Here is a 25,725-nt window from a genome sequence, read left to right as displayed (position 1 = left end):
TGTAGTGTGGACGGAGATCTTTCCATTCTAAAACGCCATTTTAAAACTAAAACGTATCAGTGTGAACGGGGCCTTAGTGAAATCTGCTATCCTTATATTTATAGTATTCCTGTTCGGTGTGAATGAGCCTCTAGAGCACAGGTGTCAAACTCAGTTCCTGGAGGGCTGCAGCTCTGTACAGTTTAGTTCCAACCCTAATTAAACACACCCGATCAAACTAATTGAGTCCTTCAGGCTTGTTTGAAACCTACAGGTATATGTGTTGAAGCAGGGTTGGAACTAAACAGTGCAGAGCTGCGGCCTTCCAGGAACTGTGTTTGACACCCCTGCCCTAGATTAATGATTTGTCTCTTCCTCAGGATCATCTAAAGGCTTGTCAGCATCAGCGAGTTCGCTGTTCACACTCCGGCTGCAGTGACATTGTGTTACGCAAAAACCTGCTGGAGCATCAGAGGAACGTCTGCTCCTACCGGCTGGAAACCTGCCATTACTGCAAGCAGAACTTCCCTGTGTCTCTGATGATGGTCAGTGTGTGTTTGAGTCTTAAAGAAGTTAAAAAAGTCTCTGTGAGATTAAAATAAAGCTTTTGAGTTGTTATTTTAAGGATATCTATAATTTAGCGGTCTCCAATCATTGCAAACTTCACTTTTACAAGATATAAACATCCAAAGTTTGCAGTTTGTCACTTCCACCTAAATGGATCAACATATATTTGACGTCACCTCATAGTTCTCATCAAATCTTGACCAATCAAATGCTCTCTAGTTTCTAACATGCCCTGCCCCCTTCTTCTCATTGGCTGCTCATTTGACGCGCTTGAGCTCAACTACTCTCATTGGCAGAGCTGTGAGAAAAACCAAACGCTATTGGCTGCTTTTAATAGAGGAGCTATGCTTCATAGAGTACTCTTCATATTTCAGTTGAGATTATGTCAAATATCGAATTAAGAAATGCACATTCACAGGACCTTTAATAATATACCATCTCAAATGTGTTTGTTTCCTCTAAATATCCTCTAACAGGGCCATCAGAAGTCTTCATGCCCGGAAGTGGAAGTTCCATGCTCCAACATGTGCACGCAGATGATTAAAAGACATAAGGTAAAGCACTGCCAGATGCTTTTCTAAGGAGAAAACCCATTTAGAAAGTTTATTTTAGTGCTCTTTCTTAGTGGAAAAAGTTTCGGCAATTTTGCAGCAAATTCATATAAATTTTGTGCAATCTCCTTTGTCTAGAAAACATCAAATACTGAGAAAATCACTTTTAAAGGTGCTGTATGTAAGATTTTGACTCTTCTAAAGCACAAAAATACCATAATATGTTTGCAGATATTTCAGAAACATGCCAAGTGAACATTCTTTTTTATCTGAAATACAATGCTGAAGTCAGATATTCTGCTTGTGCGTTACATGCCGGAATGGCGGTCTTTGTTTTGGTCCCTTTAACCCGCTCAATGCCAGTTTAGCCAATTATATTTCGGCACCCTGTGTTGCCTTGGTGGAAAACAGAGTATTTCATTTATTCAGTCAAGAAGGCTCTGAAAGTATGTTTCCGCAGCCGAAATCTGACCTCCGCTGGACAGTAGCAGACAGAGATGCAGATTCAGAGTTCCACATGAGGTGGTTTTTAATTAGCAAATAATATAAATATTATGAACGTAAACATTAGGTGAGCAGGTTACACTGTAACCCAGCATCATAACAACACACCACATGACGAGATACACAGTGATTAGTAATTTGGCTGTTTGCGCCAAATCTGATCTGATTAATACATATTAAACCTCTTTAACATTATGAAATGTACATGCTAAATGACTGATATGATGGTTTGCTCTGAGTCAAAGTTCTGAAGTTCAGTTTCAAACGGTTTAGTTTATTGTCAAGATCTGAGGTGAGCTATCTGTTGCTGCGTTCATTAGTTTGACAATAAATGTCATGTGAAATGGCATTCAAACTCACATTGTTAGTATTTAACACTAAATATAGCACATGAGGTATACCTGAGATGATCAGTTTATACTGTTGTTCAGCGGTGAGAAATAGAATCCGTTTCTGAAATATCAATTTCAGGAGTTGGTTAGGACAAAAATTCTTTTTAATATAGGAAATATTCCTTCTATCGCGTACCGCTGCTTTTACATAGAACACGATTTAAATCTGCCTGAAATCAGCCTTTAGGCTCGATGGCACACTCCTGTTGGTCCTCTGGCAACCTGCGCTTGTGTGTGTTTTGATCCAGGATTGCAATACCTAGTTCAGCCACTGGGTGTCAAACTTACATATTGCACCTTTAAAATTGTCTAAATGAAAAGCTTAGCAATGCACTTTGCTCATCAGAAATGAAGTATTGACACACAGTAGGAAATTTACTAACTGTATTAAGAGAAGATAATAATTACTGAAGGTCTTTGCACACTGTAGGCTGAAATTGCTGCATTCATATCTGGAAAATGTGATGTGTATTAATTAATCCACGTTAGAGCCTTGCACGGGTTTTAAATCTAAGCTCTAGCCTGGCCATGGTGCGAGACACACAGGCTGTAGCCCCGCCCTTGTCCAACAGCATATCAAAATGTTTGACCCAAGTCTGACCAGAAGCCAGTCTTTTTTTCCACCAAACAGCTTATAATTTTACAACTATTAAAATAGACCAGATTTGTATTTAATAGAAAGTTGATGTTTTTTTTTATTAGTTTTTTTAACCGAATAATTTTGAGAACTCTTTTAGGGTTTTAGTTTTTGTTTTTTAAGTGACATCGATATCCAAATGGTATGTGGTGTACTCAAGTTGTGAATTGTGCATAACCAGTTGGCTCATCCTTTAAAGTTGTCACGATTTGAAAAGCTGACCAGAAGTTTGCCTTTCCTCTAGCGTTTTTCACAGCTTTAAGTTTGGCATTGTCATTTTTCTCTTCATGGTCTCCATTGTACTGTACATGGCTTGGAAAGGCATCACTGGCGCTTCTGGACTGCACGCATTAGATCTCATTTAGGCATGTGCCGGTATCACATTTTCATGCTGCGATTAATTGATTGAGCTTTTATCACGGTATACGGTATTATCACGATATTGTAATTTTACTAGAGAAACAGGTAAAAAAACACAAAAAAAAACTTCAGTTTCGTCAACTTAGTAACTTTAATAACTTTTTAATTAACTAAAAGTACTTCAAACATTTAAATACAAATAAATATAAATAAAACAATACACAATATAAAAGTAAACTTGAGCAATTATATCAAAGAGAATGTGCAAAGGGAAACCGTCTTCAATCAGCAATCGTGGAATGAACTGCAAACTATTCCAGCATGTTTTATGCAGCAGATGCCTTTCCAGCCACAACCCAATATTGGAAATCACCCATACACACTCATTCACACACACTCATACACTACAGTCAATTTAGCTTATTCAATACACTATTCACTCAGCCTATATTCAATAATAAACATAACAAAAACTGCCTGCTAATGCATGGGTAAATCTTCAAAGGGAACAGTGTTACATTTTAACCTCTTTCACCTCATCCTGCTTGCTGTTTCACTATCTAAACAATAAAAACATAATATAAGTCAAATTTGTTTCATTTTGATATTTGATTTACCCTGTCTTTTTTGCAGAATATCAGTTTTAATAACCAATAATGGCCATTATAACAGTATAATGTACATTAAATTTAAACGATAAAGGTAAGCAATCAGTCAATGTGCAGATTCAGTGTATGTGGTTACATAAATTAATATATTAGCTTATCTTTGCACTCAGCCAAAACAGTTAACTGAGAACAAGTGATTCAAAAGACATAAGAATTGTTAGATAGAGACAACAAGATGAATTCAATATCACGTTTAACAACTATAGTGAGATGAGATCATCCAGCAGATGAACTGTCTGACATGTACTATCCTCTCACCTGGGGTTTATGCTCACCCGCTGAACTAGTGGCTGCAGCTCTGGGCAGAGAGTGTGTGGTCACGTGATTTGCGTTTTTAGCCGTGTACTAGAATGAACAGAGAACTTTTCAGAATCGCTAAATGAAACGCCGGTGTATTTCTCGCGATTTCTCTGCGCCTCCCTTGCGTTTCTTCTCTCTGACTCTCGACTATTTTGACAAATACATACAGACGACGCACGCTCACACGGAGTCCAAAATAGGAGTTTGTGATTGGGCCAGCCCAATGTCAATACCGAAAAGAGCCAATGGGCTGCACAGTGTCACATGGGCCGGCCCGGTTTGTCTGTCCGGGAAAAAAAGCATCTACTTTCAGAGAGTCACAGATCACAGCAGCGTCAATCAATAAGGCAGAAAAAAACGATAGGCTGCTAAGCCTTTTATGGGCCGATCAAATCATAAGACGATGATCAGCCCGGCCCAAAAAGTACGTCGGCCCACCGGGAAAGTGCCCGGTCTGCCAGATGGAAAATCTACCCCTGCGTGTAAGGATTATAGTGCGGTGGCAGCGGCGGCGCGCACACAGGGCTTCTACATGTGGGGATTGTTTACATCAGAGTGCGCATCAGTTCTGCGCAGCATATACGCAGTGTTTCTTCAAGCGGTTGATGGAAAATAAGCTAAGGCGCGTTCTAAGAATATAAATTCGGATCTAATATTTTTCCCGGTATTTTGAAGTGCCCGCGATAACAATATCGTGCATATTCATTACCGTGATTTATCGCATTACCGAATACCGGCACAAGCCTAATCTCATTAAACTTTTTTTGGAGTTTTTTCTAAAGCAGACCTGAAGCCCAATATGTGTGCTACCTATGACGTTTTAAGCCCGGCCCTAGGGGCATAAAAAAAGTTGGGCCCAGACTGGCTCTAGCTTAAATGCAGGGATCTAATCTGCGTAGATCAGCTGGTCTGACATATCAGCAAGCAGCTGATGAATCGACTGATCTACATGACTTTAAATTGCTCCAGTGTCCCTTTATCTGTGGTTACACGTAGTAAACAGCTGTGACCAATCACAGTCATTTCAGTTTAGCAAGTGAACACAATGGCCAATCAGTGGTGTTTAAAAATGCACTCAACAGCACTCAAATGTTAGCGGGATCACTAAATCAGTACCTGAGGTGATCATTGTTATAATAGTTTATGCTGTTGTTTTGTATATTTGTATAGACAGTTTATTTTTATGGGGGCATGGTGGCTCAGTGGTTAACACTGGGACCTCACAGCAAGGTTGCTGGTTTGAGCCTGGGTCAGTTGGCATTTCTGTGTGGAGTTTGCATGTTCTCCCCTTTTTTCGTGGGTTTCCTCTGGGTTCACCGATTTCCCCCACAGTCCAAACATGGTTGGAAGGGCATCCGCTGTGTTAAACATATGCTGGAATAGTTGGCTGTTCATTCCGCTGTGGCAACCCCTGATAAAGAAGGGACTAAGGTGAAGTAAAATGAATGAATGAATGAGTTTAGTTTGAAGCAAAATCCCTGAATTATAATTTTCCAATCCTTTTAAAAGACAGCCCCTTTAGAGGACATGCCGATTGAATAATATGATCAACAAAACAAAAAACTGAAACAAAAAATTGAACAAAAAATCAATTTCAGCACTCCTGCGTTTATTTACTCATTCGTGCTCCCAGGAGAAACTCTGCATAAAGAGACACGATGAACACTTTAGATTTTATTCATTGCTAGTTTGAGGTTGCTGTCAGGATCTGTGCCAAGAGAGAATGCAAAGGTTTAGTGAGAATTGAAGATTTCCTTCTTAATATCACAGTTGAAGTCTGAGTTATTAGCCCCCCTTTGTATTTTTATATTTTTTTTAGCTGAATCTAGTTCATAGGGTTAAGGTTAGGATTACAGTTAGGCTACCCTAATCCTAACCTTTGAGAAGTTTAACACATTCAGTCAAAGTCAGAATTATTAGCCCCCTTTATATTTCTTTCCTCAATTTCTGTTTATTGGAGAGAAGATTCTTTCAGCACATTTCTAAACTTAATAGTTTTAATAACTCGTTTCTTATAGCTGATTCCTTTATCTTTGCTATGATGACAGTAAATAATATTTGACTAGATATCTTACTAGTATTCGGCTTAAAGTGACATTTAAAGGCTTAACTAGGTTAATTAGGCAAGTTATGGTAATTAGGCAAGTCACTGTATAACAGTGGTTCATTCTGTAGACAATCCAAAACAAATATTGCATAAGGGGGCTAATAATATTGACCTTAAAATGGCTTTAAAACAAGTAAAAACTGCTTTTATTCTAGCCAAAATAAAACAAATAAGACTTTCTCCAGAAGAAAAAATATTATAGGAAATACTGTGAAAAATTCCTGAATCTGTTAAACATAATTTAGGAAATATTTGAAAAAGAAAAAGAAATTCACAGGAGGGCGAATGATTCTGGCTTCAACTTATATCTTTTCCACCCCATGTCCATTTTGGGGCTTCATAAATGTAGATTCTCACAGTACAGATGTTTATTTTGCTGTTTGCAGCTGCCAGCACATGCGGATGAGTGTCTCGAAGTGGAAACCGACTGCGTTTATAAAAACTACGGCTGCACAGTCAGGGTAAGACTACAACATTTCATCATTTGAAGGTGTCAGTGATGTCTTATTTAATAACAGGGCTGTTCAAGAAATTTCTGTAATACAGTGTTTCTTAAGGGACATTCTAGAGCGTTTAACATAAAAAAGCTTAGGGACATCCCAGCAAACAATTTTGTGTTAAATAGACGTCTAATAGACATCTAAACGTAGTCAACTTGGCTAAAACAAGGGTAAACTTGGGCTGTCAGTGAAAATCTAATAGACATCTAAAAATAGCCCAAAACTAGACTAGTCGTCAAATAGACAGATTAGACAGACTTTATATGTGCAGTCATTCATTTCTGTTTATTTGATGACTAGTGTAGTTATGGCCTTTTTTTAGACATCTATTAGATTTGCACTGACAGCCCAAATTTACCCTTGTTTTAGCCAGGATGACTATGTTTAGACGTCTATTAGTTATCTTTTAAAAACAAGAAATGCTTGCTGGGATACTTAGAGCCAAGCCAGAGACATGTTTATAAGAGTTATGTCCTAATTAAACCAATTCTGGATTAATATAAGCTCTGAAGCTTGCATCTCAAAAATCTAGACAATAACTAGAAATTTATTCAAAGGAAGGAACAGGGAAGGAGACTGAAGGGAATCAAAAGTTTGTAGTTAATGCTAATTTGGGTTTGTCTATTTGATGTTTAGGTTTTTTTGAGTGTTTTAGAATGTCCCTTTCTCAACCATGTTGCTGGAGGACCACCAGCTCTCCACATTGTCTATGTCTCCCAAACCAAACACACCTGGTTCAGATCATCAGCTCATTAGCAAAGACTGAAAGACCTGTAATTGGCGTGAAAGACAAAGAAGACATCCAAAACATGCAGTGCTGGTGGTTCTCTAGGAAGGTGGTTGAGAAACACTGCTGTAATATGTTCACATGCCACTTGCTAGTATTGGACTGGAGTCTCTTTTGCCTTCAGAACTTCCTTATTAACTATTTTCACATTTCTGGGTTTCTCCACAGCGGAAATAGTTGGTAAACTAAGAGTGCAGTGAATGGAAGAGTACAACAAATCATTATTTGCGTTCCTTTTTGCTCCAATAATGAAAAAAACTTCACAAAAGTGTTATCAAGACTTTCAGAAAAAGACTGTGAGAGTGATAACAGCAGCCTGAAGGGAAAACAGTGTCAAATTTACTGTCCCCATACATGTTTTTTTTTTTTTTGCTATTTGTTGCAAAGATGATATAATGCAGAGTACAGCTTAATAAATGTACATACCAGGGCTGCACAATATATGGTTTCAGCATGGACATCGCAATGTGTGGATCTACAATAGTCACATTGCAAGGTCTCCAATGTTGAGTCTAGGCTTGTGCCGGTATTCGGTAATGCGATAAATCACGGTAATGAATATGCACGATATTGTTATCGCGGGCACTTCAAAATACCGGGAAAAATATTAGATCCGAATTTATATTCTTAGAACGCGCCTTAGCTTATTTTCCATCAACCGCTTGAAGAAACACTGCGTATATGCTGCGCAGAACTGATGCGCACTCTGATGTAAACAATCCCCACATGTAGAAGCCCTGTGTGCGCGCCGCCGCTGCCACCGCACTATAATCCTTACACGCAGGGGTAGATTTTCCATCTGGCAGACCGGGCACTTTCCCGGTGGGCCGACGTACTTTTTGGGCCGGGCTGATCATCGTCTTATGATTTGATCGGCCCATAAAAGGCTTAGCAGCCTATCGTTTTTTTCTGCCTTATTGATTGACGCTGCTGTGATCTGTGACTCTCTGAAAGTAGATGCTTTTTTTCCCGGACAGACAAACCGGGCCGGCCCATGTGACACTGTGCAGCCCATTGGCTCTTTTCGGTATTGACATTGGGCTGGCCCAATCACAAACTCCTATTTTGGACTCCGTGTGAGCGTGCGTCGTCTGTATGTATTTGTCAAAATAGTCGAGAGTCAGAGAGAAGAAACGCAAGGGAGGCGCAGAGAAATCGCGAGAAATACACCGGCGTTTCATTTAGCGATTCTGAAAAGTTCTCTGTTCATTCTAGTACACGGCTAAAAACGCAAATCACGTGACCACACACTCTCTGCCCAGAGCTGCAGCCACTAGTTCAGCGGGTGAGCATAAACCCCAGGTGAGAGGATAGTACATGTCAGACAGTTCATCTGCTGGATGATCTCATCTCACTATAGTTGTTAAACGTGATATTGAATTCATCTTGTTGTCTCTATCTAACAATTCTTATGTCTTTTGAATCACTTGTTCTCAGTTAACTGTTTTGGCTGAGTGCAAAGATAAGCTAATATATTAATTTATGTAACCACATACACTGAATCTGCACATTGACTGATTGCTTACCTTTATCGTTTAAATTTAATGTACATTATACTGTTATAATGGCCATTATTGGTTATTAAAACTGATATTCTGCAAAAAAGACAGGGTAAATCAAATATCAAAATGAAACAAATTTGACTTATATTATGTTTTTATTGTTTAGATAGTGAAACAGCAAGCAGGATGAGGTGAAAGAGGTTAAAATGTAACACTGTTCCCTTTGAAGATTTACCCATGCATTAGCAGGCAGTTTTTGTTATGTTTATTATTGAATATAGGCTGAGTGAATAGTGTATTGAATAAGCTAAATTGACTGTAGTGTATGAGTGTGTGTGAATGAGTGTGTATGGGTGATTTCCAATATTGGGTTGTGGCTGGAAAGGCATCTGCTGCATAAAACATGCTGGAATAGTTTGCAGTTCATTCCACGATTGCTGATTGAAGACGGTTTCCCTTTGCACATTCTCTTTGATATAATTGCTCAAGTTTACTTTTATATTGTGTATTGTTTTATTTATATTTATTTGTATTTAAATGTTTGAAGTACTTTTAGTTAATTAAAAAGTTATTAAAGTTACTAAGTTGACGAAACTGAAGTTTTTTTTTGTGTTTTTTTACCTGTTTCTCTAGTAAAATTACAATATCGTGATAATACCGTATACCGTGATAAAAGCTCAATCAATTAATCGCAGCATGAAAATGTGATACCGGCACATGCCTAGTTGAGTCTGATTTATAGTTGAAAAGAATCTACAAAACACATGATTTGTAGAGTCATGGCTAAGTTTAACCATAATAGAGTGAAGGTTTATCATTAGCATTTGTTTAAGGCCTGTGACTGAGCATTTCAAGAGAGTTTAGAACATTTGGCCACAAAAAATTGTGAAGTTTGGAGGCGTAACAAAGTTTTATTGCATTTATTTGCCTTTGTTTGACAGGACAGTAGTTTGACAGGAAGTGAAATGGGAGAGAAAGAGAGGGGGTTAGGATCAAGGAAGGTCCATGAGCCAGGATTCGAACTTGGGACGCCTGGGGCGCTTCCACACCATATGTCAGCGCACTAAACACCGGGCTATTACGCCAAGAGATATTTTTTAAAATTTACAATTACTTTTAATAATAATATTATCATATGCCGACGACACTTGTTTATACAGTTGCACAATGTATGAATCAAGCCATAGAGATGTTACAAGAGTCCTTTCATTTACTGTAACTTTCACTGCTGAAATTGAAGTTGGTTTTAAATGCAAAAAAATAAACTAAATATATTGTCTTTAATCGCTGTCGTACAAAAATGAAGGTTTCACCAATCTTAAAGGGGTTGTCCATTGTGTGTTTTTAAGATTTGGTTGTGTTTATAAGATCTGAAGCAATGTGTGCTCCTGCTTCACTTGTAGAAAATCACGTTATTTGTTCATATATCTTTGATTATATACAGCTACTCAGCTAACATGAAAACGACTATCATATTTCCTAGTTCCACTGAAAGGCCCGCCCTCAAGAAGCTCCATTTATTTCCTCGCTACAACATACCGTTAATGCTAGAAACTGTGCCTGTAATAGATCAATTTTAACAAATAAAAATACGTACAGGTTGTTTCTCACAATACACAGCTTCGTCTTATAGAGGAGTTTTAACCGAAACCGAACTATTTTTGTATCTGAAACTTTTTGTGCTGCCATTTTGTCCGGGACTCCCAGGTAGAAAAGATGCATATCTCAATGGCAAATTCCTGGTAAAATAAAGGATAACTAAAAATAAATAATTGCATTTATTATTTAGACAATTCGTGCAAAAATGAAAATTTTTGTCTTGTTTCTAGTCCAAATATCTACATTTCAAAGCAAAAACAATATTATTTTACTTACACTCATGGCTGATCATTTTGCTTGTTTTAAGGAAAAACTCTTAATTATTTTGCATTATTTCCTCTAAAGGTCAAAATAATACAATATTTTTACTTGATCTAAACGTTTTTTGATATTTGGACTAGAAATGAGACAAAGCGAAGTAAGAAAAGCATTTTTTTACTGTTTTTATTGTACCTAAATAATGTTAGACTCCTCAGAAAACCAGTAGTATCTGAGACTGCATCTCTTAGTGATGCAATGTGACACAATGCACTCAATGGAGCTAGTGATGTCACTGAAGGGGTAGGGTTGGGGTTAGGTGAGTCCATTTAAAAGCATTGCATCCAGCCCAGATTGCGTCTGCACCAGGTCTGCATCCAGACCCCTCTCCAGAAACCTGTCAAATAGAGCTATTCATCTTGTGAAACTGTATTCGTATCGCAATATTTAATCTCAGAAAAATAAAGCATCGCAATATCAGACTTTTCTAATATCGTTCAGCCCTAGTCCCAAATAATTTAAATATTAAAAACATTCAAGGATTTGAGATGCCGATGAATGCGTAATAACCGCCTGACACTGAAAAAGCAGCACATGTTCAGACTCACATCTTTACGTTTTTCTTGCAGGATAAAAGAGGAAAAGTGCAAGTGCATGAAAACACAGAGTTCGGTGCACATGTCCGACTTGTCCTTGAAAGTAACACCAAACTGGAGAAACAGGTATGAAAATCAATGTAAAAATGGAAAATTGTTGGTTAATGTTTTTCAAAAGCACTTGATCTGAGCCCTGAATGTGTGGCTTACCCAAAAATGAAAATTTACCCACTGTTTACTCTCCCTCAAGTGATTATAAACCATTTTTTTCTTCTGTTGAGCATAAAAGAAGATATTTTGAAGAATGTTATTAGCACGATCGCCTCACAGCAAGAAGGTTGCTGGTTCGAGTCCCGGCTAGGTCAGTTGGCATTTCTGTGTGAAAGTTTGCGCATTCTCCCTGTGTTCGTGTGGGTTTCCTCTGGGTGCTCTGATTTCCCTCACAGTCCAAACACATGCGCTATAGGGCAATTGAATAAACTAAATTGGCCATAGTGTATGTGTGTGAATGAGTGTGTATGGGTGTTTGCCAGTACTGGGTTGCAGCCGGAAGGGGATCCGCTGTGTAAAACATATGCTGGAATAGTTGGCGGTTCAACTGTGACGACCACTGATGAATAAAGGGACAAAGCCGAAGGAAGATGAATGAATGAATGAACGTAACCATTGACTTTCATAGCAGGAAAAACAAGTATTAAGTCAATGGTTACAGGTTTCCTGATTTCTTTAAAGATACTTTCTTTTGTGTTCAACAGAAGAAAGACACTCATTATGGTTTATACCCACTTGAGGGAGAGTAAATAGTGAGTACATTTTCATTCTTGTGCGAACTCTCCCTTTAATGTAAATGCAACAATGAGTTAATGTTTGTCATACACTTAATACACAAACACACTTCATTGAACGTACACATAGACATCACCTACATGTATATAACTGCAGGTTAGCTATGTTTATTTATAATAACTGGTTAAAGCTATTAGGTACTAGCAGTGTTGTGCTAGTTACTGAAAAATAGTAACTAGTTGGCTTGGGCGGTATCCAAATTTTGGTACCGTCAAACCTCCTCCCTATTTTACCTCGGTATCCAGTATTATCTTGCATGATAAAAAAAAATGATGATGTAAGGTTCAGACAGCATCACCAAATGTTGGTTTGTGCCTAAATCATTCAGAAACTGAATACCGTATATGCAAACTTAGGTTCGTGGTCACCTGTTTGTCTTGTTCGTATTAGAGATCTGCGCAGAACACTCTCTCTCATTCACACACATACACACACACATAGACAGCAGTGCTGTCTTTGTTTGTGTGTGTGTGTAAGTGTGTGAATGAGATAGAGAGAGAGCGTGCTGCTGTGTGTCGCTTGTTTGGTGCTGTGACAGCACAAAACAAGCGACACACAGCACCACACTCTCTCTCATTCACACACATAGACACACACATAAACAGCATCCACACGGATGTGCGCGTGCTCACTCGCTCGGGAGCGATATTGTTAGACCGCCCGCTCCCGTTCAAATTACACCGCTTTATTCGTGAATTTATTCCCTCACAGCAAGAAATCTGGTCAGGTCCCGCGGTTCCCGGGATTGCAGACCTCTAGTTCGTATTTACCACGTCTCCCTTCTTGTTCGGTCGAAACCCGAAATACTGCCAAACTGCAGAGGTTGTGTTCTTTTTGGAGACCAGGTCACTTGGTTCGCGACTCGCCATCTACTCACCTCTCTCTCTCTCCTCCACACTGTCCCGTGATGACAATCACGCATATGCATTTCTTTAAGGCATTAAATAAATAATATTTAATACTTGTGACGTCACGCGAAGCAGCTTCCGGGTCCAATCGCTTTACCACGTTGTATGGAGAGACTCATCAAATAGTAATAATAAACGTTTTCAACGCAATGTAATACTTTCGAAAATCACGATCACAAGATTTATATATCCATGCCTAATATCTGATGGCCAGAAGGTGATAAATTTTTTTATAAATTGTTAAAATTTTGGTATTTGTAATGCAGCAAGTCCAGAGACAGTTGTGTACACTATGATTTTATATCAAATTTTTAGTGTATTGTATTCACCTTAATGCGTCATATGACTAAAAGTGATCATAAACTAAAATTTTCTCAATTCATATTTCCATACATCACCGATACGTCACGACTTAACAAGCGGATAGTAATTAATAATAGTAACGTTAATAGTCTCTGTCTCTCGTGCTCACAGTCGGTGTACCTCGCACAGATTCGGTCTCTTTGCTTTCGCTTGACTTTTGTCCAGTCTGGCACCTCATACACGATGCATCTTCGTCATGGTGGTTTGTTGGCATCCACCAATCCCACAATGTGTTGCCACTGTAAACAGGAAGATGTGGACTAGACTGCAGCCAAAATTAATTAATTTACCAAGTAATGGACAAACACATCATATCGTAACAATAACGGAGTTATTATATTTAAAAAGTAATGAGTTACAGTATTAATTGCTGTCAAAAGTAATGCCATTACAGTAACGCATTACTAGTATCAACACTGGTTACAAGTAATTAGTTAAATTTGTTAGTAACTAATAAAGTTATGGTAACTAATAACCTTAAGTTTTCCAAATTTGCTTTGTAATGCAATAATATGCATCTTTTGTAAAGCTGCTTTGAAACGGTAATTATTTTGAAAAGCGCTATACTAATAAATTTTAATTTGAATCTTGTAGCATTAAAATCATTACTGTAAGAGCCATAATTAATCGATACACATGTTAATATGCAGAGTTTAGTGTAACACGTTCCACAGAAATGCGTTACTGTATTGTAATTACATTTTTGGGGAACGCAGTAATGTAACGAATTACATTTTAAATGTGTGTAATTTGATTATAGTTACTAAAGTCAGTGTACTTGCTTTACTTAAATCACAATTATAATTTTAGAAGAAAAAAAAGCTTCTTTTAAATCACATTTTCTGCTGCAACATCATTTAATAAGCATTCACTTTTAAATAGCTGGAGAATGCAAGCTGAAATGGCTGCTGACAAGAGTGCTTCCATTCAACTTCTATTCAAGCACTTGAACAGAAAGCATTTCTACGACTTTACTTGTCACCAAGGAGGACACAGGTGCTCAAAATCACAGCAGGCCAACTCAGCCTAAACAGGCTAAACTGGATTTTTGTGCAGGATCAGTAGTGAAAGAATCTTCTGAATGTGAAGAGAAGCATAGCTGCTTATGGGGCTGTTCATATATCGCATATTTTGTGTGCTCTTGCATTTCCCAGGCACCCCCAGTTAAAAACTGCAAGTCACGTGACAAGAACTGACCGATCAGCTTCATACTTTGTAAGGAATATACACATTTAGGTAGACTAATTACCTCAGACAAACACAGACCACCCAAACACTGCAGTGCTTTTTCATACAATGGATGTCAGTGGTAACAGGTATCCAGTTTTCTCTTTTTGTGTTAAAAAAAAAGACAAACAGGTTTGAAACAAGTGAATGATGAGAGAATTTTAAGTTTTGGGTGAACTCTTTACATCTTTTGAAAATATCAAGCTGCTGTGATCAACCCATTGTAATGTTTCTCTGTGAATATTAAATTACTCAAAGAGCAGCAGTTTATTTTGTATTTTATAGGTAAATTTTACATTTTAAAAGTAACTTTAAAGTAATTAGTGATGTCACCCCTACTCCTTTGTTTGTAATGGTTTGCTCCACCTTTATTGGACCGTTTTAAGTTATTCTACGACAGTAGTGCTCAACCCTGTTCCTGGAGATCGACCTTCCTGCAAAGTTCAGCTCCAACCCTGATCAAACACACCTGAACCAACTAATTAAGACCTGAACAGCTCTTGATAATTACAGGCAGGTGTGTTTGATATGGGTTGCAACTGAAATCTGCTGGAAGGTCGATCTCCAGGAACAGGGTTGGTCACGCCTGTTCAACTAGATACAAAAGTGAAAGAAAGAAAGAGGGAGCAACACAGTTTTTTTGACAGATGTTTAATGTTATACTACATGAGACTTCAGTAAACATCTTTAATTGGAACGAAACTGACTGATTTCCTGAAAATTCTGATGGTACAGTTACTGTTATTATCTGCAGATGGAGCAGCTGCAGCAGGATATGCTGGTCCAGCAGGGGGTGCTGAAGGACAAGAGTCTGGTGGTCAGCAGTCTGGACCGGGACGTCTCCCTCTGTGACAACACACTTACTACATTACAGGTGAACAGACCCTGTGCTCACTCACAATACAAAGCAGGACAACTCTTCAGGTCATTCAGTTTACAGAGTCAGCAAGTTCAGTTCTGATGGGCCACTGCAGAGTTTAGCTCCAATCCAAATCGAACACACCCAATCAAGCTAATCAATGTCATACATGAGCTGCATTACTGTCGCTAACTCCCTTCCATTGAGTTCCCCATGTATGTCATTGGTTACGTTACGCAAGTGACTGTCAACTACTGGTGGATCATCTGAATGTTTTAGATTTCATTTTTTTATTTGAAGGATTTTAAGCACAGCAGGACCAGGGTGTCCAAGGACCCTTAAAAAGTCTTTAAAATTCTTTAAAAAGCATAAAAATAAGGCCTAAATTAGTCTTAATTCTGTGTTTCAATGGTTTTAAAAAGGCTATCAAACTAACTCCGTAAAGAAGATTTTGTTTCAGTTTTGAAATCTACTTAAAACCTCTTTATCTAAATAAAACTCCTAATCAGAAAAAGTTGGGAGAGTATGGGAAATGCTAATAAAAAAAGATTTCTAAATTACTTTGACTTGTATTTCATTGCAGACAATACAACAAACATTATTTAATGGGTTCCTCGTGATTTATTTATTTTTTAAATAAACACGTATCACAATTTTAGTTCTTGCAACACTTTTCAAAAAAGTCTGAACAGTAAAGCGTTTACCAATTTGTAATGTTGCTATTCCTTTTCACAACATTTAAAAGACATTTAGGGACTGAAGACACCAAGTGATGAAGTGTTTCAGGTGTTATTTTGTCCCATTCGTCTTAATGTGGGCAACAGTATGGGGTCTTCATTGTCGCATTTTACTCTTCAAAATGCTCCACACATTCTCTATTGGAGACAGGTCGGGACTGCAGGCAGGCCAGTAAAGTACCCGTATTCTCTTCCTCCGCAGCAGGACTTTTTAATGTGTGCAGAATGTGGTTTTGCATTGTCTTGTTGAAATATGCATGGGCCTCCCTGGAAGAGAAGGCAGCATATTGAGCTCCAAAATCTCTGTGTACTCTTCAGCATTAATGGTGCATCACAGAAAAGCAAGTTACCTTTGTCAAGGGCAGTGACACAACCCCATACCATGACAGACCCTGGCTTTTGAACTTCTTGCTGGTAACAGTCTGGATCATCCTTTTCTTCTTTGGTCCAGAGCACACAGCGTCCATTTCTTCCAAAAACACCTGAAATACTGATTCATCTGGACACGTTTTCACTGTGCGATGCTCTATCCCAGATGCCTCAGAGCCCAGAGAAGTCGACAAAGCTTCTGGACACTGTTAACATAGGGCTTCCTTTTGGCACAATACAGTTTTCACTGGCATTTGTGGATGTAACTACATATTGAGGTACTTGACAAAGGTTTGCTGCAGTAGTCCTGAGCTTGTGTGGTGATATCGCTGATAGATGATTGAGGATTCTTGATGCAGTGCCGCCTGAGGGATCAGAAATCACAGTTGTTCAGCTTAGGCTTGCACCCTTGTCCTTTGCACACTGAAATTCCTCCAGATTCCTTGAATCTTTTAATGATGTTCTGCACTGTTGAAGGTGAAATATCCAAATGTCTTCCTCTCTTTCTTGGAGGAACATTGTTTTTAAACATTTCAAACATTTTCTCACATATCTGTTGGCAAACTGGCGATCCTCGGCTCATCTTTGCTCCTAAAGGACTAAACCTTTCTTGGATGCTGCTTTTGTACCAAATCATAATTACAATCCCCTGTTGACATCACCTGTGTCACATCACATCATTATTTAACCAGTTTACCTGATTACTGCCCTAAACTGATCCTGTCACAACTGTTTCTGGAATGGGTTACAGGTCTGAATGACAGGGAACGTCATTCAAGGTATATTTAGAAATGAGGTGAAGTTGACTAGGCAAAACATCAAATATCCTGAGTTCATATTGTCTGCAATGAAATACAAGTCAAAGTAAGTTTAGAAAGTACTACGTTATTTTTTATTTGTGTTTTATCATACTGTCCCAACTTTTTCTGATTTGGGGTTGTAGAAAAATAGCAGTTTTATTGATTTAATACATAGAAACAAGTATAGAAAGTGGTTTGTACTACAGTAAACAGGTATGTTGAGCCCATTTGGCTCATTCAGAACTCAAATGGCTATGCCTGTCTTTGCAATACAGTGGAATACAGCTAGTTTAGTGTACAACCTTACCCTATTAGTGTAGGCTATTACTTTGAAATGTATTAGGGTGATAGATACCCGCATAAGTAGCTTAGCCTCGCTAAAATTAAAATCCTAAAATCGCCCCTACCGTGATTTACTGTAAATATTTTCTCAATTGCAGTCAGTTTTGATCTGAAGTCAGAAATGCTAATGGTTAAAATTCAAACTAGTTAAACGATTTAAATGAAGTCTATTAGTGCAGACCGCCAACTTTCTTGTCACTGAAATATTGTCGTGTCACATGTAGTTCGGACATGGTGTTATGGCAATGAATGGTCTGATGTGGTGTGTATTGTATGCAGAGGTCTGTGGAGGAGCAGAGGGTGCGGATCTGCAGTGTTCAGCGTGAACTCCGGGATCTGAGGGGAGTTTTGGGCTCCGAGCTGAAAGAAGAGCTGCCCAGACTTCAGGCCTCGCTGGACTCCCTCCGTCAGCAGGTGGCCGTCACCGAAAGCCTCCGAGAACACCTGGGTAGGCCTTATTGCTTCTTGAGCGTCATCTTCACTGTATGCATATTTATAACAAAACTGAACCTATAACATCACTGCCTCCTTTCATTTTCAATGAAATATATGAAGCATACCCTCTCTTTTGCTGAATATAAGTTTTTATAATCAATAATGGCCATTATAAAAGTGTAACGTACAATAAGTTTATACATTATAGGAAATAAATGCAAGCAATCAGTGTACGTGGTTACGTTAATTAATATATTAACCGCGCTCAGCCAAAGCACATTAGCAGAGAACAAGTGATAGATTCAAAAGACCAAATTTGGGGAATATGTCGTTAGATAGAAACAACAAGATGAATTAAATCTGGCTGCATTTTTTAAACGAATGTTTCAGGGGTGGTATGTTGCCGCAGACGGCTTCTGTTTTGGTTTTTTTTTGCACTACCAGCTGACGACTTATCTCTGTGTGGACGGCTTTTCTGCTGTTACCAGTTTGTCCAGTGGCTCACCGCGTACGTTGGCAGAGATGCAGAGAGGAGTTGACCGCAATGACAGGGTTTGAGTCTAGTGAAGAACAGTTACAGAAAGTGGGTAAAACAAAAGCAAAAGGCAAAAAATAACATTAATATTTAAATAACAGGGTGAGAACATGGTATAATCTGAAAATTTGGTAAAAATCATTAGAGGGCTTTTTCTGGATTGCTTTTGAAAACACTCGGTTGGGTTTAGGGAAGGGGGTGATCTGGTCAATCACTGCTTTTGAAAACACTCGGTTGGGTTTAGGGAAGGGGGTGATCTGGTCAATCACTGCTTTTGAAAACACTATCGGTTGGGTTTAGGGATAGGGGTGATCCGGTCAATCAGTCCTTTTGAAAACACTCTCGGTTGGGTTTAGGTAAGGGGGTGATCCGGTCAATCAGTCCTTTTGGAAACACTCGGTTGGGTTTAGGGAAAGGGGTGATCTGGTCAATCACTGCTTTTGAAAACACTATTGGTTTGGTTCAGAAAAGGGGGTGCATGGGGGTATCAGTCAGGCAGTTGGCCAGTCATTCAGTCGACAGCGCCCTCTGGTGAATTTGCGAAAACAATAACTGCAAAAAACCTACCTCCTGGGTAGGGGTGGGCGGTACACCGGTGTCATAGTCATCACCGGTGTGACATTGCGCCACGACATGGATTTTCTAATACCATCAATACCGTAATAAATCAATTATGCGCCTTGAACGGCTGCATTTACATCAATAATAGCTAATTCTAAATAATAAGGCATTCAATTTTCTTCAAACGTTCAGTTGTGGTCTGAATACCTGTCCTTATACTACAGGGCTCGAAATTGCAACCATTTTGGTCGCATGAGCGCCCGAAATTTAATCTATGCGCCCTCATAATATATTTGGGAGCATTTGTGTGTCTGAATATAATGGTTGTAGTGCAATCTGATTAGATTTTCTCTAAAAAATTGCTCAATCGCTCTACGCTGCCGCTGTATTGGTTCATATTAGCTGTCAGTCACTCAACGCTTCCCGCTGTCAGATAACAGGGAGCTTCTGTTACTGCATGAAATGCAAACGGCTGAAGAGTGAAGTGCACAGGTTTGCAAACCTCACCTAAAGTTATAATAATAATAATGGCGCAGATGACAGCGATCATAACATAAGATAAATGTTGATCCGCCAGCTGAGATCAATCGAGGGTTTTCGGAGAAGGTGCCCGAATCTCGATGCGTTGCATTCACCGCGTGTTCAGCGCAAATGTCCGCTAAATATAAAATCTAACACTGTACACATCATCGCCAAAGAAACTCACCTTTACTAAGTTTACACTGAAACTACAGCTCATAACAAAGAGCGGAATTGCGCTGGTGGTCATCGCGAGAATCCTGCTCTGTCTGCTCATAAATTGGTGCGGCTGACTCTCCTGCTTTATTTCACCAACACAGAGAAATGAAGATCAGCTCATAACGAGACTGAGCATTTACAATGAACCAAACCAAAACTTTTAAAGAGTGATAGAAGTGAGACTTTCTTTTGTCCGTTCTTCCTTGAGATGTATATTATTTTGCTATTGAAAGTAATACCATGATATTATGCCGTCACCATTCAAAAGATGAAAAATACCGTGATATTAATTTTAGTTCATATCGCCCACCCCTACTCCTGGGACGTATTTCGCGCTCTCTAGAAATCTATATAGGGGTACATATTCATAATGAGCCTGTGTTGCTAATATTAGAGCACGTTTAATTGTTTCTTGAAGTGATCATTTCTTTGACTGAACTCTTTAAATTTATAAGTTACTTGATCCTCAAGATCTGAGTGATCTGTTAGGTTTGTATTCAGTGAGCATCTCTGAATTCCTAGGATATTTAGTGATTTATAGATGAGTAAAAATACTTATCGCGATAACGATACTTTTATGATACATCGTGCAGCTTATATGCACATATTACCATCAATCAGTAATATCCAAATGTGTTGAAGTGCATATGTGTTGTGTGTGTCCCTCAGGTGCATTAGAGCAAACCTGCGAGCGTCACACTCGTCTGCTGGACATCCACGTGGAGCAGTTGCAGTGTAACGAGCAGCGTTTGCGGCAGCTGGAGTCCTCCTCTTACGACGGGAAACTGATCTGGAAAGTTCGAGACTACTGGCACCGTAAAGAATCCGGGACGGTCCTCAACTCCAGTCCCTTTTACACCAGTCGCAGCGGCTACAAGCTTAGCGTCAAGGCGTATCTGGGCGGAGACGGCTCGGGACGGGGATCCCACATGTCGCTGTACATCACGATAATGCGTGGAGATTTTGATTCGCTCTTACCTTGGCCTTTCCGACAAAACATCACATTAACGCTGCTGGATCAGAGCGGCACCAGAAACCACATGAGCCGTACGTTCATCCCTGATGTCAACAGCGATAGTTTTCACCGGCCGACATCTGATGCTAATGTAGCCACGGGATTCACACGATTCATTTCTCACAGCGATCTGGAGAATCCTCGCAATGCTGTGTATGTCCGAGACGAAACGCTGTTCATTAAAGTAAAGGTGGACACAAGTGGGTTAGAGGAGTTGTAGATTTACAATAAGAGTGTCCAGACCTGCTCTTCAGGCCTTCATACTTGGTATACAACAAAAATTGCTTTTCTTAAGTTGATTTTTGTCTTGTTTCTACTCTTAATGTCTGTTCAAATCAAGAAGCATTTTTTCAGATGAGTAAAACATATTGGTAACACTTTAGAGTAGGTCACAGTTCATGGTATTAACTATCACGACTAGCTTAATTAACTACTAATCAGCTGTTTATTAATAGTTAGTTAGGTAGAAGTTTAGGGTAGTGATGGGTCGTTTTTGAACGATTCGTTTATTTTGAATGAATCTTTTATGTGACTCATTAATGAGGAGTGCCATTGACGAGTTTTACAGCAGTCTGCATTTTAGGTGTATTACGGAAGGGGAATATATAAATAATATACAATCAATATATATTTTTTTAATCGCTAAATTTTCTATAAATTTCTGGGAATTACATCACAAAATTAGTCATTTTTGTGGCAAAAATCACCAAAAAAATCGTGAAATAATTGGCAGGTGATAAGCCAGTAGATAATGGCATGAATTGTGAATTTAAACGAAAGTGTTACTATCAATTGTTATGGGAAGCAGACGGACAAGGAAGGTGAGTGAATTATTAACAATGTTTATTTGCAACACATGAGCACATAAGGAGAACGGAGGAGAAGTGAGTGGAGTCCGGTTGTGCGGATGATCCTTGGTGGCAGGCTGGATGACTGATACTGAGGGAGACCGAATGCACACACCAGAGGGCTTGCGGGGAAGACAGACTGATGACAAACACAAGGCAGACAGGACACCGGGAACACTGGACAAACTAGGAGAGACAGAGAGCAGATAAGTACAATATACTGAGATCGAATGTTAGTGATTACCAGGAGGTGTTCACTCAGAGTCCGCTTCGTAGGAACGAAACCGGACACTGAGTGAAGTGAGGTGTGTGCTTATATAGTGACTATAAGTGATTGGGTGCAGCTGTGTGTGGTTAATACTCAGGTGATGGTGATCTTTGCGTGATGCTGGTGGAAGAGCCTGGCCAATCCGTGACATCAATGTAGTAAGGAAAATAATCTTGTTTTTCCTTTTGACATAAGATTATTCTGCTCACACCATTGGCTGATTATTTAGCTTGTTTTAATGAAAAACTCTCTTAATTTAGACTCATTATTTCTGAAAATACGACAATATTTTTTGCTTGTCTAGTAAATGCTTCTTGATTTAATTTTTTTTTTACATATTTGGATGAAAAACAATTAAGAAAAGCAAGAAAAGTCCAGGGGGGGACTGGTCATAGGGTCAATGGCCCTATGATTGGAACACACTCCCTCCCCCTTACAGATCGCACAACCCAACACCCCGCCCCCACATTGGTCCCACATTCATTTCAAAGGAGCGCCACCCTGTACCAAGATGGCAGCTCTATTGATGCATTCCTTACAATAGACAACAATAGCATAAGCATCATCTAGTGCTGGGGTCACCAATCTCAGTCCAGGAGGGCCGGTGTTCCTGCAGGGTTTAGCTCCAACTTGCCTCAACACACCTGCCTAGGTGTTTCAAGTATACCTAAGACCTTGATTAGCTTGTTCAGGTGTGCTTGATTAGCGTTGGAACTAAAATCTGCAGGACACCGGCCCTTCAGGAACAAGTTTGGTGACCCCTGATCTAGTGTATATATCTTTGATTTAAAATGAGCTAAAACAACATCGTTCTTGAGGTTTTATTGGGGACAACTTGATTGTTTTATATTCAATCCACTTAAATTTGTGAAAAACTAAAAGGTTAACCTAATTCCTTCATGCTGTCCCAACACAAACCGACTGTGAGAAACCCAGCATTTTTTACAGTGCACTAGTTCATGGGTGCTGCATGGGAGCTGCTGTTTAAAGGTCCCATGAAATTGAAATGAAGTTTTTTAGATGTTATTATCAGTATTGTTTGTTTTGAAGATATCTATAAGCGAGTGCGCTCCAAAACACTGACAAAATGTACGTTTAGAAGCTGATATAAACATTTAAAGCAGGGGTGCCACATGGAGTAAAATCTGTTCACAAGTGGGCCGTACTGGTCACATCAAGGTGGGCCGGGGGGTTGGGGATTTGCGACGTATTTGTAGAGCGTATATGTGTATGTGTGTGTGTGTGTGGGGGGGGGGGGGGGGGGGGGGGGGGAAGGGGCTGGTTGGGGTTGTTGCGCTATGTATTTGAAGAAAGGTGAGTGGGTGTGCAACAAATTTGCAGGTGGCGGGAGGGGGATGAGATGTGCAATTTCCGGGAGATTATCATTCATTTGTGGGCCTCCGGGAGTCTGGGCATATGCGGGAGACTCCCGGAACTTCTGGGAGATATGGGATGTCTGCAGAAATACATCAGGGTGTCTCATGCCGCACTTTATGTGAGGTTGCATAGTTTCTGCACTTTATGTGAGGTTACTTTAGTGCCGGGTTTCCCAATCCTGTTCCTGAAGGCTCATTAACAGTACACATTTTCAATCTCGTCATCAGAACATTAGAAGAGAGGTGGTGTGCCTCTAGGAACAGAGTTGGGAAACACTGCTCTAGTGGCCAAAACTCCCATCATTCCACAGTCAGTCATAGTCATCAAACTATGCCTTTGTTTGTTGTGAATACATGCCCTCTAATGGCCAAAACTCATGAGTCATGCCCTTATCAAACCACACTTTTATTTATTGTGAATACATGCCCTCTAGTGCAGGGTTTCCCAACCCTGTTCCTGAAGGCTCACCAACAGTACACATTTTCAACCTCGTCTCATTCAAACACACCTAAATCAACCTATCAGAACATTAGAAGAGACTCCAAAACCTGAAGTTAATGGGTCAGAGAAGGGAGACATCCAAAATATGTACTGTTGGTGTGCCTTCAGAAACATAGTTGGGAAACACTGCTCTAGTGGCTAAAACTCACATGGTTCCAGATTCAGTCATTCCCTAATCAAACCATGCTTTTATTTATTGTGAATACACGCCCTCTAGAGCAGTGTTTCCCAACCCTGTTCCTAAAGGCTCACCAACAGTACACATTTTCAACCTCGTCCTAATCAAACACACATGAATCAACTCATCGGAACATGAGAAGAGACTCCAAAACCTGAAGTTAAGGGGTCAGAGAAGGGAGACATCCAAAATATGTACTGTTGGTGTGCCTTCAGGAACAAGATTGGGAAACTGCTCTAGTGGCTAAAACTCACATGGTTCCACACGTTCCACACGCCTTTTAGAGCATGTTTCCCAACCCTGTTCCTGCAGGCACACCAATAGTTCACTGCTCTAGTGGCCAAAAACTCCCATAATTCCACACTCAGTCAAAGTGTCATCAAAACACGTCTTTGTTTGTTGTGAATACACGCCCTCTAGTGGCCCAAACACCAAAATATGTACTGTTGATGTGCCTCCAGGAACAGGGTTGGGAAACATTGCCTTAGACAACTACTGATAACAGCAATAGTTTCCTGCAGATTTCTAGTGGCTCTAAAGCACTTGTATTGCTGGATTGATATGATTAGTTTGGGTTGCAGGACAGCGGTGATGTTTTCATCCAACAAATTTTATGTGCAGTTCAGGATATTGCGTAACAATAAAACCTTTAGACATCATGTTATGTTTGATTTTTAATTTAATCAAGCAAATTAAGAGGTTTTGGGTGGAAACATCACCGCTGTGGGCCTCCAGGAGCAGGTCTGGACTCCCTACTTTTAATTTATAGAAAAACTAAAGTGTGAAAAGCTTGAAATGGTAGTCTGAAAACAGTGTCATTGCAGTGTCATAATATCCAGCAACACTGCTTGTTTACATGCACAGATTTTGATGAATATGAATCCGTTCAAACAGCTGAAGATTCTGAATGTACTGCTAATATCTGCCTTATTTATGAACATATCAGTTCACGTTTGATGTGTTATCAAGAGGCCGGAAACGTGTGCTGTTTACTTCTTGTTTCCTGAGATCGAGTCATAGATTTAAAGAATAGTACTCATGTACTCACCCTTTACTCATTTCACACCTTCATGAGTTTCTGTCTTCTGTTAAACACAAAAGTAGGAAATACAAATACTATTGAAGTCAATGGTTACAGGTTTCCAACATTTTTCTAATTATCTTCTTTTGTGTTCAACCGAGGAAAGAAACTCATACAGGTTTTCATCCATCATTTCATACAACTCATACATATGTATGCTGCATTTAAGCTCTGTCTGAAAGATTGTATTTATGAGATGAGCAGATATAAACTCAGGATTGTTTGCGAACCCCAAATGTCTGGGTATGTGAGAAAAGATATTGTTATTTTTGGCACTTACAATAAATCTGTTTGAGATTTTTATAAAACATTTCTTTGTGGTTATGATATATGCGCTGTAACAAAAATATCTGTTAGTCCGTGTTTTTTTTCGTATGTGTTTTGTGTTTATTTACGGTTGTGAATTGCATTATGGGATGTTGATCTCTGC

General features: G+C 39.3%; 1 protein-coding gene across 1 annotated transcript in view; it reads left to right on the top strand.

Moving 5' to 3' along the window:
- traf5 (Tnf receptor-associated factor 5) overlaps nucleotides 1-23,318 on the top strand; it is a 29,863-nt gene extending 6,545 nt beyond the window's left edge. The window contains exons 5-11 of the mRNA XM_056448587.1: nucleotides 360-524; nucleotides 1,023-1,100; nucleotides 6,452-6,526; nucleotides 11,341-11,433; nucleotides 15,406-15,525; nucleotides 18,038-18,206; nucleotides 20,697-23,318. Of these exons, the coding sequence (XP_056304562.1) occupies nucleotides 360-524; nucleotides 1,023-1,100; nucleotides 6,452-6,526; nucleotides 11,341-11,433; nucleotides 15,406-15,525; nucleotides 18,038-18,206; nucleotides 20,697-21,262 (1,266 nt within the window). The 3' untranslated portion in view covers nucleotides 21,263-23,318. The remainder of the gene's footprint in view (nucleotides 1-359; nucleotides 525-1,022; nucleotides 1,101-6,451; nucleotides 6,527-11,340; nucleotides 11,434-15,405; nucleotides 15,526-18,037; nucleotides 18,207-20,696) is intronic.
- Nucleotides 23,319-25,725: the final 2,407 nt, after the last annotated feature.

This window comes from Danio aesculapii, chromosome 22 (assembly GCF_903798145.1).
Source record: "Danio aesculapii chromosome 22, fDanAes4.1, whole genome shotgun sequence".
NCBI classification, from domain to species: domain Eukaryota; kingdom Metazoa; phylum Chordata; class Actinopteri; order Cypriniformes; family Danionidae; genus Danio; species Danio aesculapii.
The sequence above is the reverse complement of the archived record's forward strand: the minus strand, read 5'-3'. Positions and strand labels throughout refer to the sequence as shown.